At 48.5% G+C, this 15,912-nt stretch overlaps 2 protein-coding genes across 4 annotated transcripts in view; one reads left to right on the top strand and one right to left on the bottom strand.

Moving 5' to 3' along the window:
* LOC147261117 (amyloid beta A4 precursor protein-binding family B member 1-interacting protein-like) overlaps positions 1–1,187 on the top strand; it is a 22,906-nt gene extending 21,719 nt beyond the window's left edge. Inside the window, exon 14 of the mRNA XM_086204853.1 lies at positions 607–1,187. Within this exon, the coding sequence (XP_086060979.1) occupies positions 607–749 (143 nt within the window). The 3' untranslated portion in view covers positions 750–1,187. The remainder of the gene's footprint in view (positions 1–606) is intronic.
* Positions 849–15,912, bottom strand: part of LOC147261118 (abl interactor 1-like) — a 25,125-nt gene continuing 10,061 nt past the window's right edge. The window contains exons 3-11 of one of the 3 annotated variants that reach the window (XM_086203003.1): positions 12,760–12,936; positions 10,110–10,124; positions 9,504–9,607; positions 8,677–8,817; positions 8,317–8,417; positions 7,421–7,636; positions 5,092–5,178; positions 3,343–3,528; positions 849–3,264 (exon numbers count right to left, since the gene is read on the bottom strand). In XM_086203003.1, the coding sequence (XP_086059129.1) occupies positions 3,089–3,264; positions 3,343–3,528; positions 5,092–5,178; positions 7,421–7,636; positions 8,317–8,417; positions 8,677–8,817; positions 9,504–9,607; positions 10,110–10,124; positions 12,760–12,936 (1,203 nt within the window). In that variant the 3' untranslated portion in view covers positions 849–3,088. The remainder of the gene's footprint in view (positions 3,265–3,342; positions 3,529–5,091; positions 5,179–7,420; positions 7,637–8,316; positions 8,418–8,676; positions 8,818–9,503; positions 9,608–10,109; positions 10,125–12,759; positions 12,937–15,912) is intronic. The other 2 variants (XM_086203004.1, XM_086203005.1) reach the window with 2 other exon arrangements.

The following is a 15,912-nucleotide window of genomic DNA, read 5'->3' on the forward strand; positions in this document are numbered from 1 at the left end:
AAACACCAGCGAAGGCGTTACACAGATCTCGTTACCTTGTAAAAGGTTACACAAGAACTCGTCACATTTGATTTATACGGAAGCCCTGAAAGGCCAGACTTGCAATGACATTTTCTATGGCTTTATCTTGTGAGAGCGAGATATTAAGCCATCTCAACAAGATATCGTCTGTCCTGTGACATCAAGATAACAACACACAAAGCCAAATGAACCCTGTACCCAGGAAGTTCCCAGATCAGGAAGGACCAGTCCAGGTCCACCAGTACCAGGTCATCAGAGAGGACTTAAGATGATGGTGACGTTTTTTTAGCCTCCTATAGGTTTTTATTGTTGCTCCTCTACATTGAGGGGCAGTCCCTTTGAATTTCTGTGGGTTTGGCTTCAAGGTCCTCTGGGACTCAGGAATAAATTGAGAAAGGTCAGCGGTGAAGGTCCCTGTGGCAGGCGCATCAGGAGGCCTCCCACTGGGATGCAGTATTTGGGGTTTCTCATCATTTTGAGTCAGTTTCAAAGACTTCAGGAGCAGAACTTACAAACCTGAAAACTGACATTTGAACTCTAAAATCACAACCTCCAACAGTGGTTTTCATTCGTCTTCCCCTGTAGACCCGTCCCACCAACGCGCCCCTCAGACCCCCCCTCAACCTGCTGGTCCAGCCCCTCCTGAGACCACCATTGTTCCAGACTATCCATACGAGCCCCTGCCCGACTTCATCCCCCCTCCTCCTGCTGGATACAAGCAAGCTTGACACCTCCCTCAGCACCTCTCAGTATTGTGCGTTAATTGTGTTTCCATTAAACTGTTCTGAGTCATCGTCTACACACAGACACACACACAGATTTGCTGTTTCACTGAGCTGTTTATTACAAAAAGACTGTACATAAATTTCAATGAACACATCCTATGTACAAACTGAGGGCAGAAGACATTTTCTGTTCTCGTGAACGTTTAAGTTACAGATCTTTTTTTTTCTCTCTCCACGTTTCGTCATAAGAAAACACACATCAAAGAAAGGCGCCTTGACCTGTGATGCCCTGAAATGCGAGACGTTAAGTGGTAAACATTACAAAGTTCTGCACGTCAGTGGTTGTCTCATGATTTCTCTATGAAAAAGTATAAATTAACCCTTTACATACAAACTGCTAGCAAACCTTCCTCAGCAGCCTCACGTAGATGTAAAAACAAGTCGAATGCAAAGATAGAAATACATTAGGTAGAAAAGTTTGTTTCACACACACACAAAAAAATCACCTCATGATGGAAAATTACAATCAAGAATGGGATGCAGTGGCGAACATCTCAGATACGTTCATGCAGCGGCTGAATGAGGAGCGACCACCGTCGGGTCTGAGGAAACCGGAAAATGAAGTCGTTCCACTTTTGTTCCATTTCACAACACGAGTTCACATTGAATGCCCGTTACTTGTTTGTTTATGTGGCTTGTAACAAACAAAGAGTCTTAAGATACATATTAGCTTCATGATATCTGACTTACACTGACACCAACAATCACAGAGCAGGCATATAATTCTGCACGTCGAAGTAAAACTTGGAAAGGAAGGTTTCATGTCGAGCGCTGCTGTTTCAGACTTACAGGACTGGAGTTCATCACCTCGCCGCAGGAGTCTTTGAATGCAGCACCAAAAGAAAACCATAGCAGACGGCTGTAGATCACATGGTTGCCGAGTCACCTACATTCATGAGGATGTAGAAGTGGTTGAAGAATATTACAATCAAACTGGTGATGTTCACTGTCTGGGAGGAACTAAGGAGCCTTGGTTACGTTTCTCTGCAGAGCAGTCTTGAGTTGAGGTTGTCAGGGTCAATGGTTCTGCTCATTAAGCACCAATGTAAAGCACCACACCCCAAATGACAGAAAGGACAGTCGCTACATCTGGAAAGCAAGGGGACATTTCAGTTGTGGATGACAAATCAGTGCAGCTATTCAAAGACAACACAAACACACAAGTTTTTCTGCTTCACGTTTCCTGTCCGAAGCGTCAGAGTCGCTGGACAGCGTGACAAGGAACACGCCAACATGAGGGGCAGATGCTGGCTGACCAGGGGCTTGGAGGCAGACGAGCAGAGGCACCCCCTCTCCTGCCTGTGCACGTCTCAAAGATGACAAACCCGGTGGACAGGAGGTGCCCTCCGTCTGAACGTTGGCGTGTTCCTTTAACTGAGGTGAAAGATGAGGCCGACAAAGAAAACAACTCTGAGTTCACGCATGGTCCAGATCAGGTTTAGATGGCACTGTGAGTGATGAAGTAGAGAATGTTCAAGAAAAAAGAAAGAATCTAGTCTTGGCACCACCTCCACTGAAGCTGACGGGAACTCACGGGTGAACACACACAAACTGACACGTACGGTACTGGCAGCTTCTCACGGTAACACTTTATGTACAAGTTAGAGAGCGGAAAGAAGAAAGGGCTTTCTTTTCTTTTTTTTCTGTAATGCGTCCTGTACACAGAGTTTGATCTCACAGACGTAGCGTCCTGCTTCTCTGCCTCGCTGACAGCACGCAGCACTCGGCCACGCCCTCCAGCACCTGTTGATGTTTGCTGTCCTTTTTTTTAAGACCAGGTGAGATTTTAAAAGAGGGAATGACTTTGAAATGTGAGAGTCTGCTGGTTTACGAGAGTCAGCTACTCAATTCACAGCAATGCCTCGCGAGCCCAACTGCACCAACGTGTAATTTCATCTGACTGGCAGGGCTTCAACCATGTTTCTGTCTTGTCAGGGAAAACAAGACAGTTACAGTTGGAAAAGTGCTGCCGGCCGCGACCAGGCGGCGCTAGAAAAAGGCTTTCATCTTCCTCCTTTTTCCTCGGAGTAAACTAGCAGACTTCGCTATTCCAAAGCTCCAGCACTCTCCTTCTTTGTGTGACACTTTTTTTTTTTTTTAAGCACTCAAACACAGGAGAAGTTTGCCAGCGCTGCCAAAAGAAAATCGGTTCCAAAGACTTCCCGTGGCACTTCGTCGAGACTCGGAGCTGTTTGACCTGCTCTGACTGGACGTCTGTACACCTTCACAGTTCTACCTCCCACTCAACTTCAGCACCGTTGTGTGTGTGTGTGTGTGTGTTCTTAGTCAGCGTAGTGCATGATAGACTCGACATAGTTTCCTGGGAAGAGGCCGGTGACGCCGTTACAGACGCCTTCAAACCAGCCGTCGTCATTCTTCTTGATGATGTAGATGATGGCTCCTTCCATGAAGGACAGCTCGTCCTCCTTGTCCTTGGTGTAGTCGTAGATGGCCACAACTAACACAGACAGACCAACGTTAGCACGGGACTCCTCTGTCCGACACTGACAAACGCAGTGATGAGAAGAACACTCACCTTTCTCCAGATAGGCCTTAGGGGCCCAGTGGGGGTCCCCATCGGCGTAGGGGTCGCTGTAGTGGACCACGGCAGCGTCCTCTTCTTCATAGTCCACCGGTGGTGGAGGGGGAGGGGGGGAGGGCTCCTCAAACACACCAATGTCCTCTGGTGGAGGGGGAGGCGGTGGGGCGGGGCTGTCTGTGACTGGAGGTGGACAGAGATCAGAGAGACACCGTCAGAGGACAGAAAGGCTTTTTTATTTGATAAATTGAGAGTCCAAACGGGGAAGGCACTCGTACGAATATTCAGCTCTGGAACGCTGTGGGTGCGCGGTGGAGCCTCGTGATTCTACGACGCTGAAGAGGGAAAGCTTGGTGTGACTGGGATGGAGAGGAGTGTGCCAGAACACAGACCACCCTTGCTCTAGGGGGCGCAGCTGGGCGTACCAGCCATCTAAAACTGACCCCGACCTGGGTGACGCCCTCGGCAAACAGGTGAGTTAAGCTTGAGGAAGGAGTGGGACCGGTTTGGCCCTGGCTTAACGGCAGGAGGAGTCCAGGGACCCTCCCTGACCCCCTTTTAGGTCACATGATGGTGTGAATGAGTCAGTAGGAGCGTCCTGATGTCTTGGAGTGATGGAGCTGGTTCTCCTCCTGAGAACGAGCGCCGAGCTCCTTACACATTCATGGGAAGAAAATCTAAAGCAGCAGAAACTGCAAAGGCCACTGTGCAGTGACTCAACTGTCCACTAGAGGGCAGCTTTTCTGCTCCTATGTCAGGGTCTCCCTGCACAGTTGCCACCAGCTGCTGCGTGCTGAGGTGCTGCGCCTTCATTTGAACGGCTCATGTACGTTGACTGTTGTTCAACTAGATTGTCTCTTCCCACCATTTTTGTGTTCTACTTCTGTCTCTTCATGTCTGTATCGTCTATTTTGTGGCCTCTTTTTTGCTTGTTCCTTATTTATCGTGTTCTGATGCACTATGATCAACCTGCCTGGGATAAACAAGGGTTGAAAGAACGTTAACAGTGATGGTGCCTGTGCTGCCGTTTCTCTGCCTCAGAGGGACATGAAGGAATGAACTCATCTTCTCTTCTATGTCTATTTTTACATTCATCTCCTGAATAATTATGGCAGGCTCTTTAAAGCACCAACGTAACAAACACAGCTGAATATTCTGTTGAGTCCGTTTCCTGAGACCTACTTCGAGTTCCCTGAGAGTCGCTGGCTGTGCTCTGCTGCCAGGGCGCTGATGGGTGATCAGTGGATCAGCGTTGTGATTTCACTCGTCACCTGATTTGATATCAGCCATCCCTCACAGAAGCCTGTCTGACAGTGGGGTTTAGCTGCTAGGGTTTCTCTGCAGTAGGCCAGGCGCTGCTGCGGCTCGCCTTGGCTCAGTCTGGACGGTTACTCATTTACTAGGTAGCCTGATAGACTGTTAAAGATCTCTTCTCCAGACAGCCAACTGCTGCAGGTGAATCAGGATGAGGCATCAGGTCACATTTCCTCTCCTTACTGGACCGCAAGCACAGGACTTTATCCATCGCCATGGCAACAGACGGACATCTGAGGGACCCTCAACCCCACACACCGAGCGCAAGAAGAGGTGTGCTGAGTGTAGCAAGCTGCAGTGTGTGTGCGCGCGTGTGTGAGTGTGAACAACAGTTCAAACATATGAAGCAACAGTACTATGGTTTTTTAGTACACCTATGGACGCATCAGTCCCATGTATTTGTAGATGTACTTGTATGTACTGAGTACTTACTGCTCTCCTGCATTCTGGCCACAAAGCCGGTCAGAGGGATCTGCGGTGTCAGCTGCACCATCGGAGGAGGCGGAGGAGCCACTGACACTGGAGCAGCACAGGCCAGAAGACCGAGCAGCAGGGAAACAAAAGCCATGGAGGTGGTGGCCCATGAGAGGAGGAATGTGAAGCAAGATGGCAGGAAGTGGGGAAGAGCAACAGCAGAGTGGAAACAGAGAAAATAAAAAGCTGGTGAGCAGGCAGAACAGTACAGGAGGCATCGCTGCACACGAGCCACCAGCAGTCACAGCGGCGTCTGAGCAGCCACCTCATCAGCAGCAGAATACTTCAACCAACTGGGTATTTGGTCTTTCAAGTACTAACTGAACAAAGGTTTTTTCCACCCTCCTGCATCACTTCTTTGTGACTCCAGAATGCAGAAAGAACCAGTCACGTATCTGTAGCTCCAAGCTAATGGAGACTGACGGCTAACTACAGCTAAACTCTCCCAAGAATCCGTCTCCAAACCCTCCAGCTCGTCTGGTAGAATCCAGGTCTCCTTTCACCACATGCATGATCAGTAAAGCACAAACACCTTGATTCTGCCAGCTGGTCGCCACGGTTACTGCTGACACCACCACACTGGTCTTTGCTCAAATCAAAGTGCTTGTGGATTGACTGGAGATACACTTGAGAGTTGGCCAATTTTGGACACTTCTGCTTTTGCTGGCGTGAAACCACGAGACTCGAAGTGTCAAACATACATGGCTGGTTCTTCCTGCATTCTAGATCTCACGGAAGTCACGCAGGAGGGAAGAAAACGTCTTCAGAAGCTCAAAACGTCTAATAGTGAGCAGTTGAAAGGCAAAGCCCCGTTTCTGGGTGAAGTGTGGCTCCAAGGCAAAAGCTGCAGGCAGCAGGAGCTCTGTGCTGCAGACCTCAGACCCCAGGAGCAGCGAGGTGAAAGCAGGTATACAGGACTCGTCTTTGCGTCCTCATATTCATAGAATCGACCTTTTGCCCTAAAAAACAGGTTTTTTTCCCCTACAAGGTCATAAACCACTGAGATAATTGGACAGAGAGAAACAGCTGTCCTCACTCAAAGACATGATGTCACACACATGCACGCCAGGTCTGACTAATAAATCCCGCTGGCTGGGCATCGCTAATCTCACTGAGCAGTGAGGTCTTATTACCGGGTGCTGCTCCCCACATCCACCTGCAGCGACGCCTCTGAGGTCGAGGTGAGATCGGCCAGCTCCTCCACAACCGCCTTTTGTACTTTGGTAGTTCCGACCACCAGAGACACAAAGGTATTTTTCTGTTTCATAAATTTTAAAAGTGTCGACATGGCGGCTGGCTGACGCGGCTCTGCACGGCCGTCTCCCCTCAAACACAGACGGCCTCCTCCTCTCGGTTTAGCGACGAGGAAGTTGTTCGTCCTCTGAGAGAGAAGCCATTACAGCAAATGGCTTCGAGTGATGCTTGCCAAGATAAATTAAACTCCTCTGGCACAACACATGCGTGTGTCCTGGCTTCACCCTTGTTTAGCAGCTGTTCGTGTTGTTCCCGTCTGACTACAGTGATAATGTCATAACTCAATTAGAAGGAGTAATGACATGCTCTGCAACAAGCCTGACTTCACTAATTAGGAGTCGTAACTCACTGTCATTAGCCTCTCCAGAGCTCTGTGAATATCTTCTGGCCTCAGATTAACACTAGCAACAATAATAACCATAACAATAATAACAATAATAGATGGTGGCGAGTACACAGCTGGCAACCACCAGCAGTGGACAGCACACTGACACAAAACTCTCTGCAGAGCTGTCACCAGATATTCTCCATCTGACGTTACCTTTGATTTCTGAGAATGGGAAAATTCACATTGTGACGCTGGACGTGCGTCTCTCCGTCCGACTGCATGATGTCTGGCTGGAGCCGCGGTGATGGAGAGTTCACAGCCACAGCCACCGAGCCTGTCGGCGGCTGAGCTGGATGAGACGCATTCACTGGAAATACTTCATCAGAGGCGCGCTGGCCGACTGAGATGCAGTTGTGTTTGAATCAAGTTCAGCCTCTGATCTCACGCTGGGGCCGTCCTGAGAGCTTCCATCGTGTGTGACGGAGCTCTGTGAGTTTATGTGCTAGTGTGTAGACGAGTGTGTTCCATTCATAAATCTTTCTAAACGGTGTGAGAGCTTTGACAGCCTCTGCTTTATACATCCCTCACACAGCCGGTCCTGCAGCTTCCCTCGGATGAGGCTCCTCAGGAGTCTTTGACGCTTTTCCACATTTCTAATAAGAAATAGCACAAGTTTATATTCATACACCCCAACCTTCCAGTTACCTGAGTTCTGTGGGTAGGCTGGCCCCCCGTTGATGTGCGGCTGCTGGGAGGAGACGGAGGGGGCACGGCGGTAGGTGCCAGTGGCTGACACCATGGAGGCCGAGGAGGTGGTGGAGGAGTTGTGACGGGAGATTTGGCGGGAGATGGTGCCGAACTGGGACATGGGGATCGGACCCAGGCCGGGCCCTTGAGGGACTGAGGCCGAAGATGTGGCCACTGCAGGAGCGAGAGGTAGAAGGTGGTGAGAGACAGAGGAGTCTAGCTCCTGCCTGATCATTCCACGAGGGGTTAATATGATGGGAGCGCGCCGAGGTCACGAAATGATTGAACGCTGTTGATGCGGCCCTCCGGTTCCCTGTGACCAGTCAGACAATGTTAGCTGGACGATGTTGGGCTTTTGCAGACATCTGATACTTCATGACTGGCAGGCCATATTTTTCAATGCTGATATCATCATCATAAAACCTGTTAAACATGCTGACAAACACAAGGCCAGGGTTTCTTATTCATTTCAAAATATCAGTAAAAGCTGACAGTCTGATGCTTGCCGCATGGTTTCCTCAGAGACTTCAACCAAACTTGACTGATACCAATAAAAGAGGACCAGAATCTGCCAGAACAGAAGACGTGCTGATCATATCGTGCATCCCGAAATAAGATATGTCAACATTTTAGAAGGCTTGAGGTGTTCAGCGCCTGGCCAGGCTGGGCACGAGGTGCATTCTTTCGTTTTGTCACATTCATTTTGTTCTTCTCAAGTGACTGAAGGGATGACGTGGGAGGAGGTGCAGAGCACAGGAACGGAGCAGAAGAGCAGTTTCTCAGTTCTCATCCCGCTCCAGCCCTCCGAGCACCTGATCGACACACACCTGCACGTTACCTCTACTGGGACTCACCTTGGCCGATACTGGGAGGAGAGGGGGTGGGCACTGCCAGAGGGACCCCCACTCCACTGCCTCCACTGTTCTCCCTGCCGCCACTACCGCCACTGCTGCCGCTGCCCGGAGAGAGAGATGAGCATGAAAGGAGGTGTGAGACCAACATTATTACCCGACCATCCCTTCATTACGCTTTCCTGTGTCATCCTGTAACAACACCTGCTGTTACCATGGTGACAGCTTCACAGCTCGTTCACAAGAGCAGCCCCTCATGCAAACCTCAAACAGGCCACAGAAGGAGTGACTTATTACTCCCGCAAAGCTTTTATTAATCATATTAGCATTTAAAATGGGACAGAGTGGCGCGGGCTGGGCTACCTGTGCGTCCTGGGCCTCTGGTTGAGCGAAGCTGTGCGTGCGGGGCTCTGCTGGCTGCCCAGTCGGGCCGGGCTGGTCATGTAGTCATTAGGCACCACTGGAGGCTTCACCGGCTCCAGGGTCTTGTAGGGAGTGTTGCGTCTGATGGGGGAGGGACAGGCGACGTCCTCATGGTGATATATACATATTTTCAATTTTTTTTCTAAAGTTTAATTTGCAAATTCAGCCTGCCTGCAGTTGAGCATGTTTTGTTTGCAAAACAGTTTTAAGTCATTAGTCAAAATTATCCTTTTGTCTCATAAAATTATGTTTGTCACTCAACTAACTGATGTCCATAATCCACAATCCAGTCAAGAGAGCCTACGAGCTGGAGGTCCACAGAACACAGGGAGATGCTAACTTCTGGATTGGGCTCAACTCATCCCTGACATGCTAACATCCTGTTGGCAAACTAAAACAACTCATCCCTGACATGCTAACATCCTGTTAGCAAACTAAAACAACTCATCCCTGACATGCTAACATCCTGTTGGCAAGCTAAAACACCTCATCCCTGACATGCTAACATCCTGTTAGCAAACTAAAACACCTCATCCCTGACATGCTAACATCCTCTTAGCAGACAAAAACACCTCATCCCTGACATGCTAACATCCTGTTAGCAAACTAAAACACCTCATCCCTGACATGCTAACATCCTGTTAGCAAACTAAAACACCTCATCCCTGACATGCTAACATCCTCTTAGCAGACAAAAACACCTCCTCCCTGACATGCTAAGTTTGCAATGGCCTACAAAAGTACTTGTGTGCAACAAGTGTTCTTACCCCAGGGTACCGCGGCCAGCCATCGGGGGGCTTGGGGGTTTCTGTGTCGGCGGGTTGGTCCTAGAAATCGTCCCCCCACGTCCTGCTGCATTGTTCCCATTTTGCTAGAGGCGCAAATACAAATGAAAAGTTGTAAAAGTTTATAATCTGAGGAGCTGACACCAGTGGGTTCCCTGCCAATAAATATTAAAGCTAAGAAGTCACTCAAGCTGATAATAATTAAAGTTCAGGTTTAATTAAGCAGCAACTTGGTGGAGAGAGTGAAGGAGGTGACCGACTCCAGACTTTAGAGGAGCAGGTGACCGGCTGCACGGACTGAGACACTGGGCTTGTAAAATGGGGAGATGGCTCTTAGGGTGAGTTTCTGGATGAGTAGATATGTAGGACATCAAGATACGTGTGGAGTGCATTCATAGAGGTGTTTGCTCTCACAGCGGTGGACAGGCAGAAACAGATGGAAACATCAGGAGACGTTATTCCTCCTCATTCAAATGAAAGACACTTCTAATGGGAGAATGAATACGAGGGATGCACTGATACGAATGTCACGCATCCCTGATGGACACCTGGAGAAAACAAGGCAAAAAGAAGAGAAAGAGCTCTTACCTTGGCTTTAAGCCACTGAGTGCAAGCAGACAAAGAGAGGAGACAGAAAAGACATTCTCATTGGTTCATAGTTTAATATGCAAGTCTTCTGCCTGAGGTACTTTAGTGATTGTAAGCGCTAAGCTGTGATCAGTTCTGTAGAAATATCAAACAGATAAACAGCAGTGAAGCAGAGATGGAGCAGAAGAAACAGATGTTGTCCAAGCAGACAGCAGCTGACATCAGATTTATTTTCTTTTTCCAATAATCAATATTGTTGATTTGAGGAAAGGACTGATGAATCATAAAATGCTGCTCCTGTTTTTTAATTAAATAGATGTGATATTTGGGGCAAAATACATCATTAGAATTTCTAATTTTGTTGAGTCTACTGTATATAAATTGTCAGAAAATACAAAAATAACAGCAAAATATACTGATCCCATTCCTCGTGCCAGTCAATCCGGCACCTAGCTGCCAGAGACAGGACCCAAAGAACAACTGAACTCAGCTTCCACGCGAGGAAAAGCTTCCTGTCATTACAGATTCTGGGACAAAGTGTAGAAGTAAATGAGCCTGCAACTCCTCCTCAACCTGTGTGAGTCTATTCTGTGTGTCTGGACCTCAGTCAGAGACCAGGACCACTACATTGGGAGACAAGCTACAAATAATGAGCTGACGTTCTAAGTGTTGCACTGTGAAAACTCCTGGCTGGTGAAGCCCAGTGGGGTCATAAATAACAGCAATGAGGTGCGGAGACCGTTGGCGAGGCTGTAAAGTGGCTCTAACTATGTCACCAAGGCAACTGCCAGTAATGCCGATAAAAGGCCATTATGGTGGCAGACAGTCCTTCAACGTGTGTGAATGGGTCAAGTCTGGCCTCCCGTCTATTCATGTGTGAATTCCCCCGGTTCCATCGGTGGAAGGCAGAGGGCTGAGGATGACACGCCACCCTGATCGCCTGAGGAAACCCACCACAGGCTGCAAGCAGCGCTTCCAAGGTTTGTACCCGCCATGAACACACATACAGACATTATAGATATCGACACGCACGCCTACGTGCAGTAACACACACACACACACACACACACCAGACACACACACACACACACACACACACACACTCAAAATGAGGCCATAGAAAGCAAAATATAATTGTGGCCAAGGCATACTATGGGAATTTCTTTCTAATTTTTAGGCCACAAGACATCACTTGTTCCCTTCATTTAGTTATTTTGAGTCGGGCGGCCCGGTGGAGCAGTGGTACCCACTGTGGCCCCCCAGCAAGAAGGTTGTGGGTGGAGCCCCGGCTGGAGCACGGGGTCTTTCTGTGTGGAGTCTCCATGTTCTCCCTGTTCCTGCTGGGTTCTCTCTGGTACTCCAGCTTCCTCCACAGTCCAAAGACATCAAGAGGGACCAGGTTAATCCAGACTCTAAATTGACTGTAGGCGTGGCTGGGAGAGCCAATGGTTGTCTGTCTCTTTGTGTTGGCCCTGCCATGGACTGGTGACCTGTCCAGGGGGAAGGCTGCTGGGATAGGCTCCACCCCCACCACCCTCAACAGAAGAAGAGGGGGAACATGGAGGGATGGATGGATGGATGGATGGATGGAGGGATGATGGATGGATGGAGTCTGTGGGGTTTGAACCCTCCTCTCTATTTAGTTATCACAATGCCAAAATACATCATTTGTTCCCTACATGTGCTTCAGACTAAACTGAACCTCGCTAAAATCTCTGGACTGGATGAAATCAAAGGTGTCCCTCGTCCACACGTTGAAGACTGTTTTTGAGTCTGCACTGATTTCTGTGGACGTCCATTTGCAGCATCCATGAATGAAGCTTCATTTGCATAGCAGGCCAAGCCAAATGTGTGTGTGGGTTAGCAGCTCTCACAGGAGGGAACACTGGCTGCTGAATGTGAATCAGCCGCTGCTTGAAAATCAGCAGACAGCCACTATCTTGACACACACAGACACAGAGGGACGGAGACTTTGACTCAAACACACTGCGGAAATTTGAGACACCAGCAATCAATGCACATTACTGTGTCGACACATTCACACAAACACACGCACAGTCTTGTAAATAAGAGCAAAACGGGGCCAAGCTGGGGAGGAGGGAACGGATGGATCGTGGGGAGAGAGGATACAAAACAGAAGAATGAGGCGGAAAAAGGCTACAGAATAATTTCCCAGAGTTCAAGAGAGAAGGTGGTGGTGAGGGTAACACTTGGCAACCATTCTAGCACACGCGCATTCTTCCAGGACGCGACACATCCAGCTTTCCTTATCAGCAGAGCAGAGGATGATTACTCAGGTTCGTTGTGCTTCTGCCCATTATGGAGGCAGGCTGCTGTATTGATCAGCCTGCAGTGTGAGTGGATGTGTGTGAGCCATGAAAGCAGACAGGCAGTTAGTCCACATCAAAGGGCTTGGTGTGAACATGACTAAGTGTGTGTTTCCTGCTCGCCACTATTGATCAAGCCCATACATCAAAGTGACGACTTGAGGATCCAGCTGGCAGCAGGTGACGCTGCAGCGTGGAAGCACTGCTCTAAAAGCCAGCAGGGACAAGACGAGTATTGAACATGTTCAGATTTTTAGGCTGTTTTCCTACGTGGTAAACATTTGATTTACAATGCAACAAACTACGACGGAAATCCCTCTTACTTTTACGCCGTGCCCCACATCATCTAGCAGCGTGTAGTCGATGGGTTTTCGGATGTAGCGCACTGGCCGCTCCATGTTGCCTGGGGCGATGATCTTGTGGGTGCGAGAGGTGTTCTTGTTGGTGGTGAGGATACCGATCTCTCGACGTGCCACCTTCTCCTTATGGATGTCCACCGTCTGTGAGAGACAAGATTTCAGCTTTGTTTTTCACTTCTACAGCTCCTTTCTCCTGGATGTGATCATGAATAATTTCAATCGAATGCCTCTTTGACTTCTGATCTCCCATTTGGGTTAATACATCTTGCTTCACATTAAAAGCCTGCTGGCTCAACGCCAAACATGCCTTCCTTTTCCTTTGAGGGCTTTGATTCTGAAACATTTGCAGGAAATCTCAACAACACTTTCATTTACAAAAAGCAAAGTAAAATCCAACAGCAGTGACTGCTCTGCAGAAAATAAAACCCTGCAAAATACTGCAAAAACCCTCAGAGTTAGGACTGAACAACACATCGAAATGGATCAAAACTGCAAAATGGTGCCAAGTGCAAGTGCCATGATTCTGGTCAAGTGATGACCAGACCTCTAAACCGTGTCCGTGATTCCCAAACTGGCGTACACTTGGTTGTCATATCATCTAAAAATCCAGATCCATCTCACTCCACGTGCTGGAAGTCACCAAATATTAGCCAATCAGAGGCAGAGCAGGGGCACAGACAGGTCCAGTTCTTAGAACAATGAATCTTAAAATAAGACCCTTGAAAACCAGTATGTCGTCAGACTTGCTCAGTTCCTCCACAGCTCCCTAGCATCAATGACAGCAGTGCTAGCCTAGCTACCGCCGGTGCTAGCCTAGCTGCCCGTGTTGCAAGGCTTGCTAAGGTTTGGGACCCAGCGGTCGAGTGCAGTGTCTGCTTGAAGCAGGATGTGTGTCGAAATACTGAAAATAGTTCTCTCCAAACAGGAAATCATCCTGGTCCCAATGTCACTCCATGGCACGTTTCATGATTGTCACGTACTGTAGAGTGTGAAGGGTGACACAAGCATGAATATTCCATCTAATAATGTGAATCATATTGTAAGACCAGTCCAAAATCTTTAGCCCTCTTTAGAGGAGGCCTCCGATGATTCACTGGACCTGAATGAAAACAGGCAACTTCCAAAACAAACCAGCAAATTAGAAATGTTCCTGCTGATGCTGGGTGATGAGAAGACACGGCATCACGGAGGTTGTCTTATCAGGGATAGGAAGCTCCTCCTCACACACAACTGCCTTCACAAGGTGACTTGTACACCTCAGCGTAAAAGAACTCTTGGACATCAAATGAAGAACTGATACTGCGCATGGCTCATCATTTCCTCCAGTTTATTCCTCTGTTCTCCACGTTTCCACCAGGAGCGCATGAACACCAGGGACCTCCGTCTCTCCTCCGACTACACTCATCCTCATGCCCAGCAGGCACCTTGACTTTACGAATGATGGATAGAATATCAGGAGGATGGAGGGAGGATGGACAGCTTCATCTCAGGAATACGAGGTGACAATTGGAGGGAGAGTGTTGAGAAGTGTACTGCAAGCGTGTGTTCCTGTCACGCATACTGCTCACACTACTCGCTTACACGCTGAAAACCATCCTCCCAACACTGAGCATTTCTTCTGAGTACACAAATGCTCCTATATGTGTGCCAGGACCACGACTTAGAGGTCAGAGGTCACTCATCGCTCTGATGGCTCCCAGGCTGAAGACTGAAGGTCTGACGGGTGTTGCTGCTCAAGCTCTCCTTTGAGATCTATACATATATAGAGAACATGCAAAACTTTTTTAGCAGAGGAAACTGAAGCAACACACCCAGGTTTACTGGAAGTTTAAAAGAAGCCACACCTATTTCCTGCTAAGGGTAGGCGAGTAGAGGTAGGGGGCAGATTAGAGAGCGCGAGCAAAAACAGGAGACAGAGGGACTGACAGGCCAGAATTACTAGAAGAAGAGTCTGGAAAGAAAAGAGGGGAAAGACAAAGACAGAATTACGAAAGATGACATCTTGATAATGACCGATAAAAGTAGAGGTGACGGACGAACTCCGAACAAAATCACCTTGGTAGTCTGAAAGATTTTGTCGGATATAAATGATGCTGTGTCCTCCAACATGCCAAGCTGTATTTCGCAGAACCTTTGAGACCAAGAATGACCCAGAGGAACTCCTGTCATCAAGGAAACAGCAGCAGCAGTTGTGTAAGCCAGGACATCGAGACACACGAACTGTTACCTAATCACGGACACCGGCCCGCGCCTGTCCTTCCTGCGCTCTCCCAATCTCATTTTCTTTTGTAATCTCTGTAATAAACATCTGGCTGCCTGCTTGATCCCTGCAGTCGGCTCAGGAGAACAGATGGTAATAAAGCTAATAAATCGGTGCTTTCGTCAACGATTATTCTCGGTAACGCAGAGGAACGGCTCCGGTGTTTCTTGTGATGTTTTCCAGCCGTTGTCTGGACAAATGGCAGTGGACAAACCTTACACTGCTGCCTCTGTGGACGCGACCGACAGTTCCATTTCAGACCAAATGCTGAGTGACGGCTCCTCCGGTCTCCTGAGCAAGAAATAAACACCGTGTGGTGTGCATTGACCTCACGATGTGACATAAGACACCAACATGAGTCTCCAGATGATCTGAAGAACACTAACGCATGGAGACCGGAGCGGAATATTTCGTGATCTATTGACTGAACTGAGACGTTTCGGTGACCAGACTAGAAACCCTCTCTGCTCTTGGGTCCTCACCAGGTCCGACCCGACTACTCGCTGTGGTGTCAAACTCGTCACACAGAACACTTTCATTCTGAGAGGTGCTAGCCAACGAATATAAATACATTCTGGTTTTACGATTTTTAAATTGCTGAGTCACTGCAACGTTCCTCTTCAATGTCGTCTGAGCCCTTCAGGGATGCTTCAGAGGATTGGTGAGCTCACCGTCTACCGCGGCATTGCCTCATTCCCACTTGTACAGTACTCCACACTCTGATCTGCTGCCTGGCTCAAGGGTACCTCAGTGGTGGTAGTGAGGGCAGGGCCAGCACTGCTTCTACACCTTCCCAACCCAGATTTTCAGATGGACAGACTTATCAACCAGTAAGGGAAACCCTAATAGGGGAAAAC

The sequence above is a fragment of the Aulostomus chinensis genome, chromosome 5 (genome assembly GCF_037954235.1).
Source record: "Aulostomus chinensis isolate RoL2024-O1b breed Wild chromosome 5, RoL_Achi_v1.0, whole genome shotgun sequence".
In the NCBI taxonomy this organism is placed as follows: domain Eukaryota; kingdom Metazoa; phylum Chordata; class Actinopteri; order Syngnathiformes; family Aulostomidae; genus Aulostomus; species Aulostomus chinensis.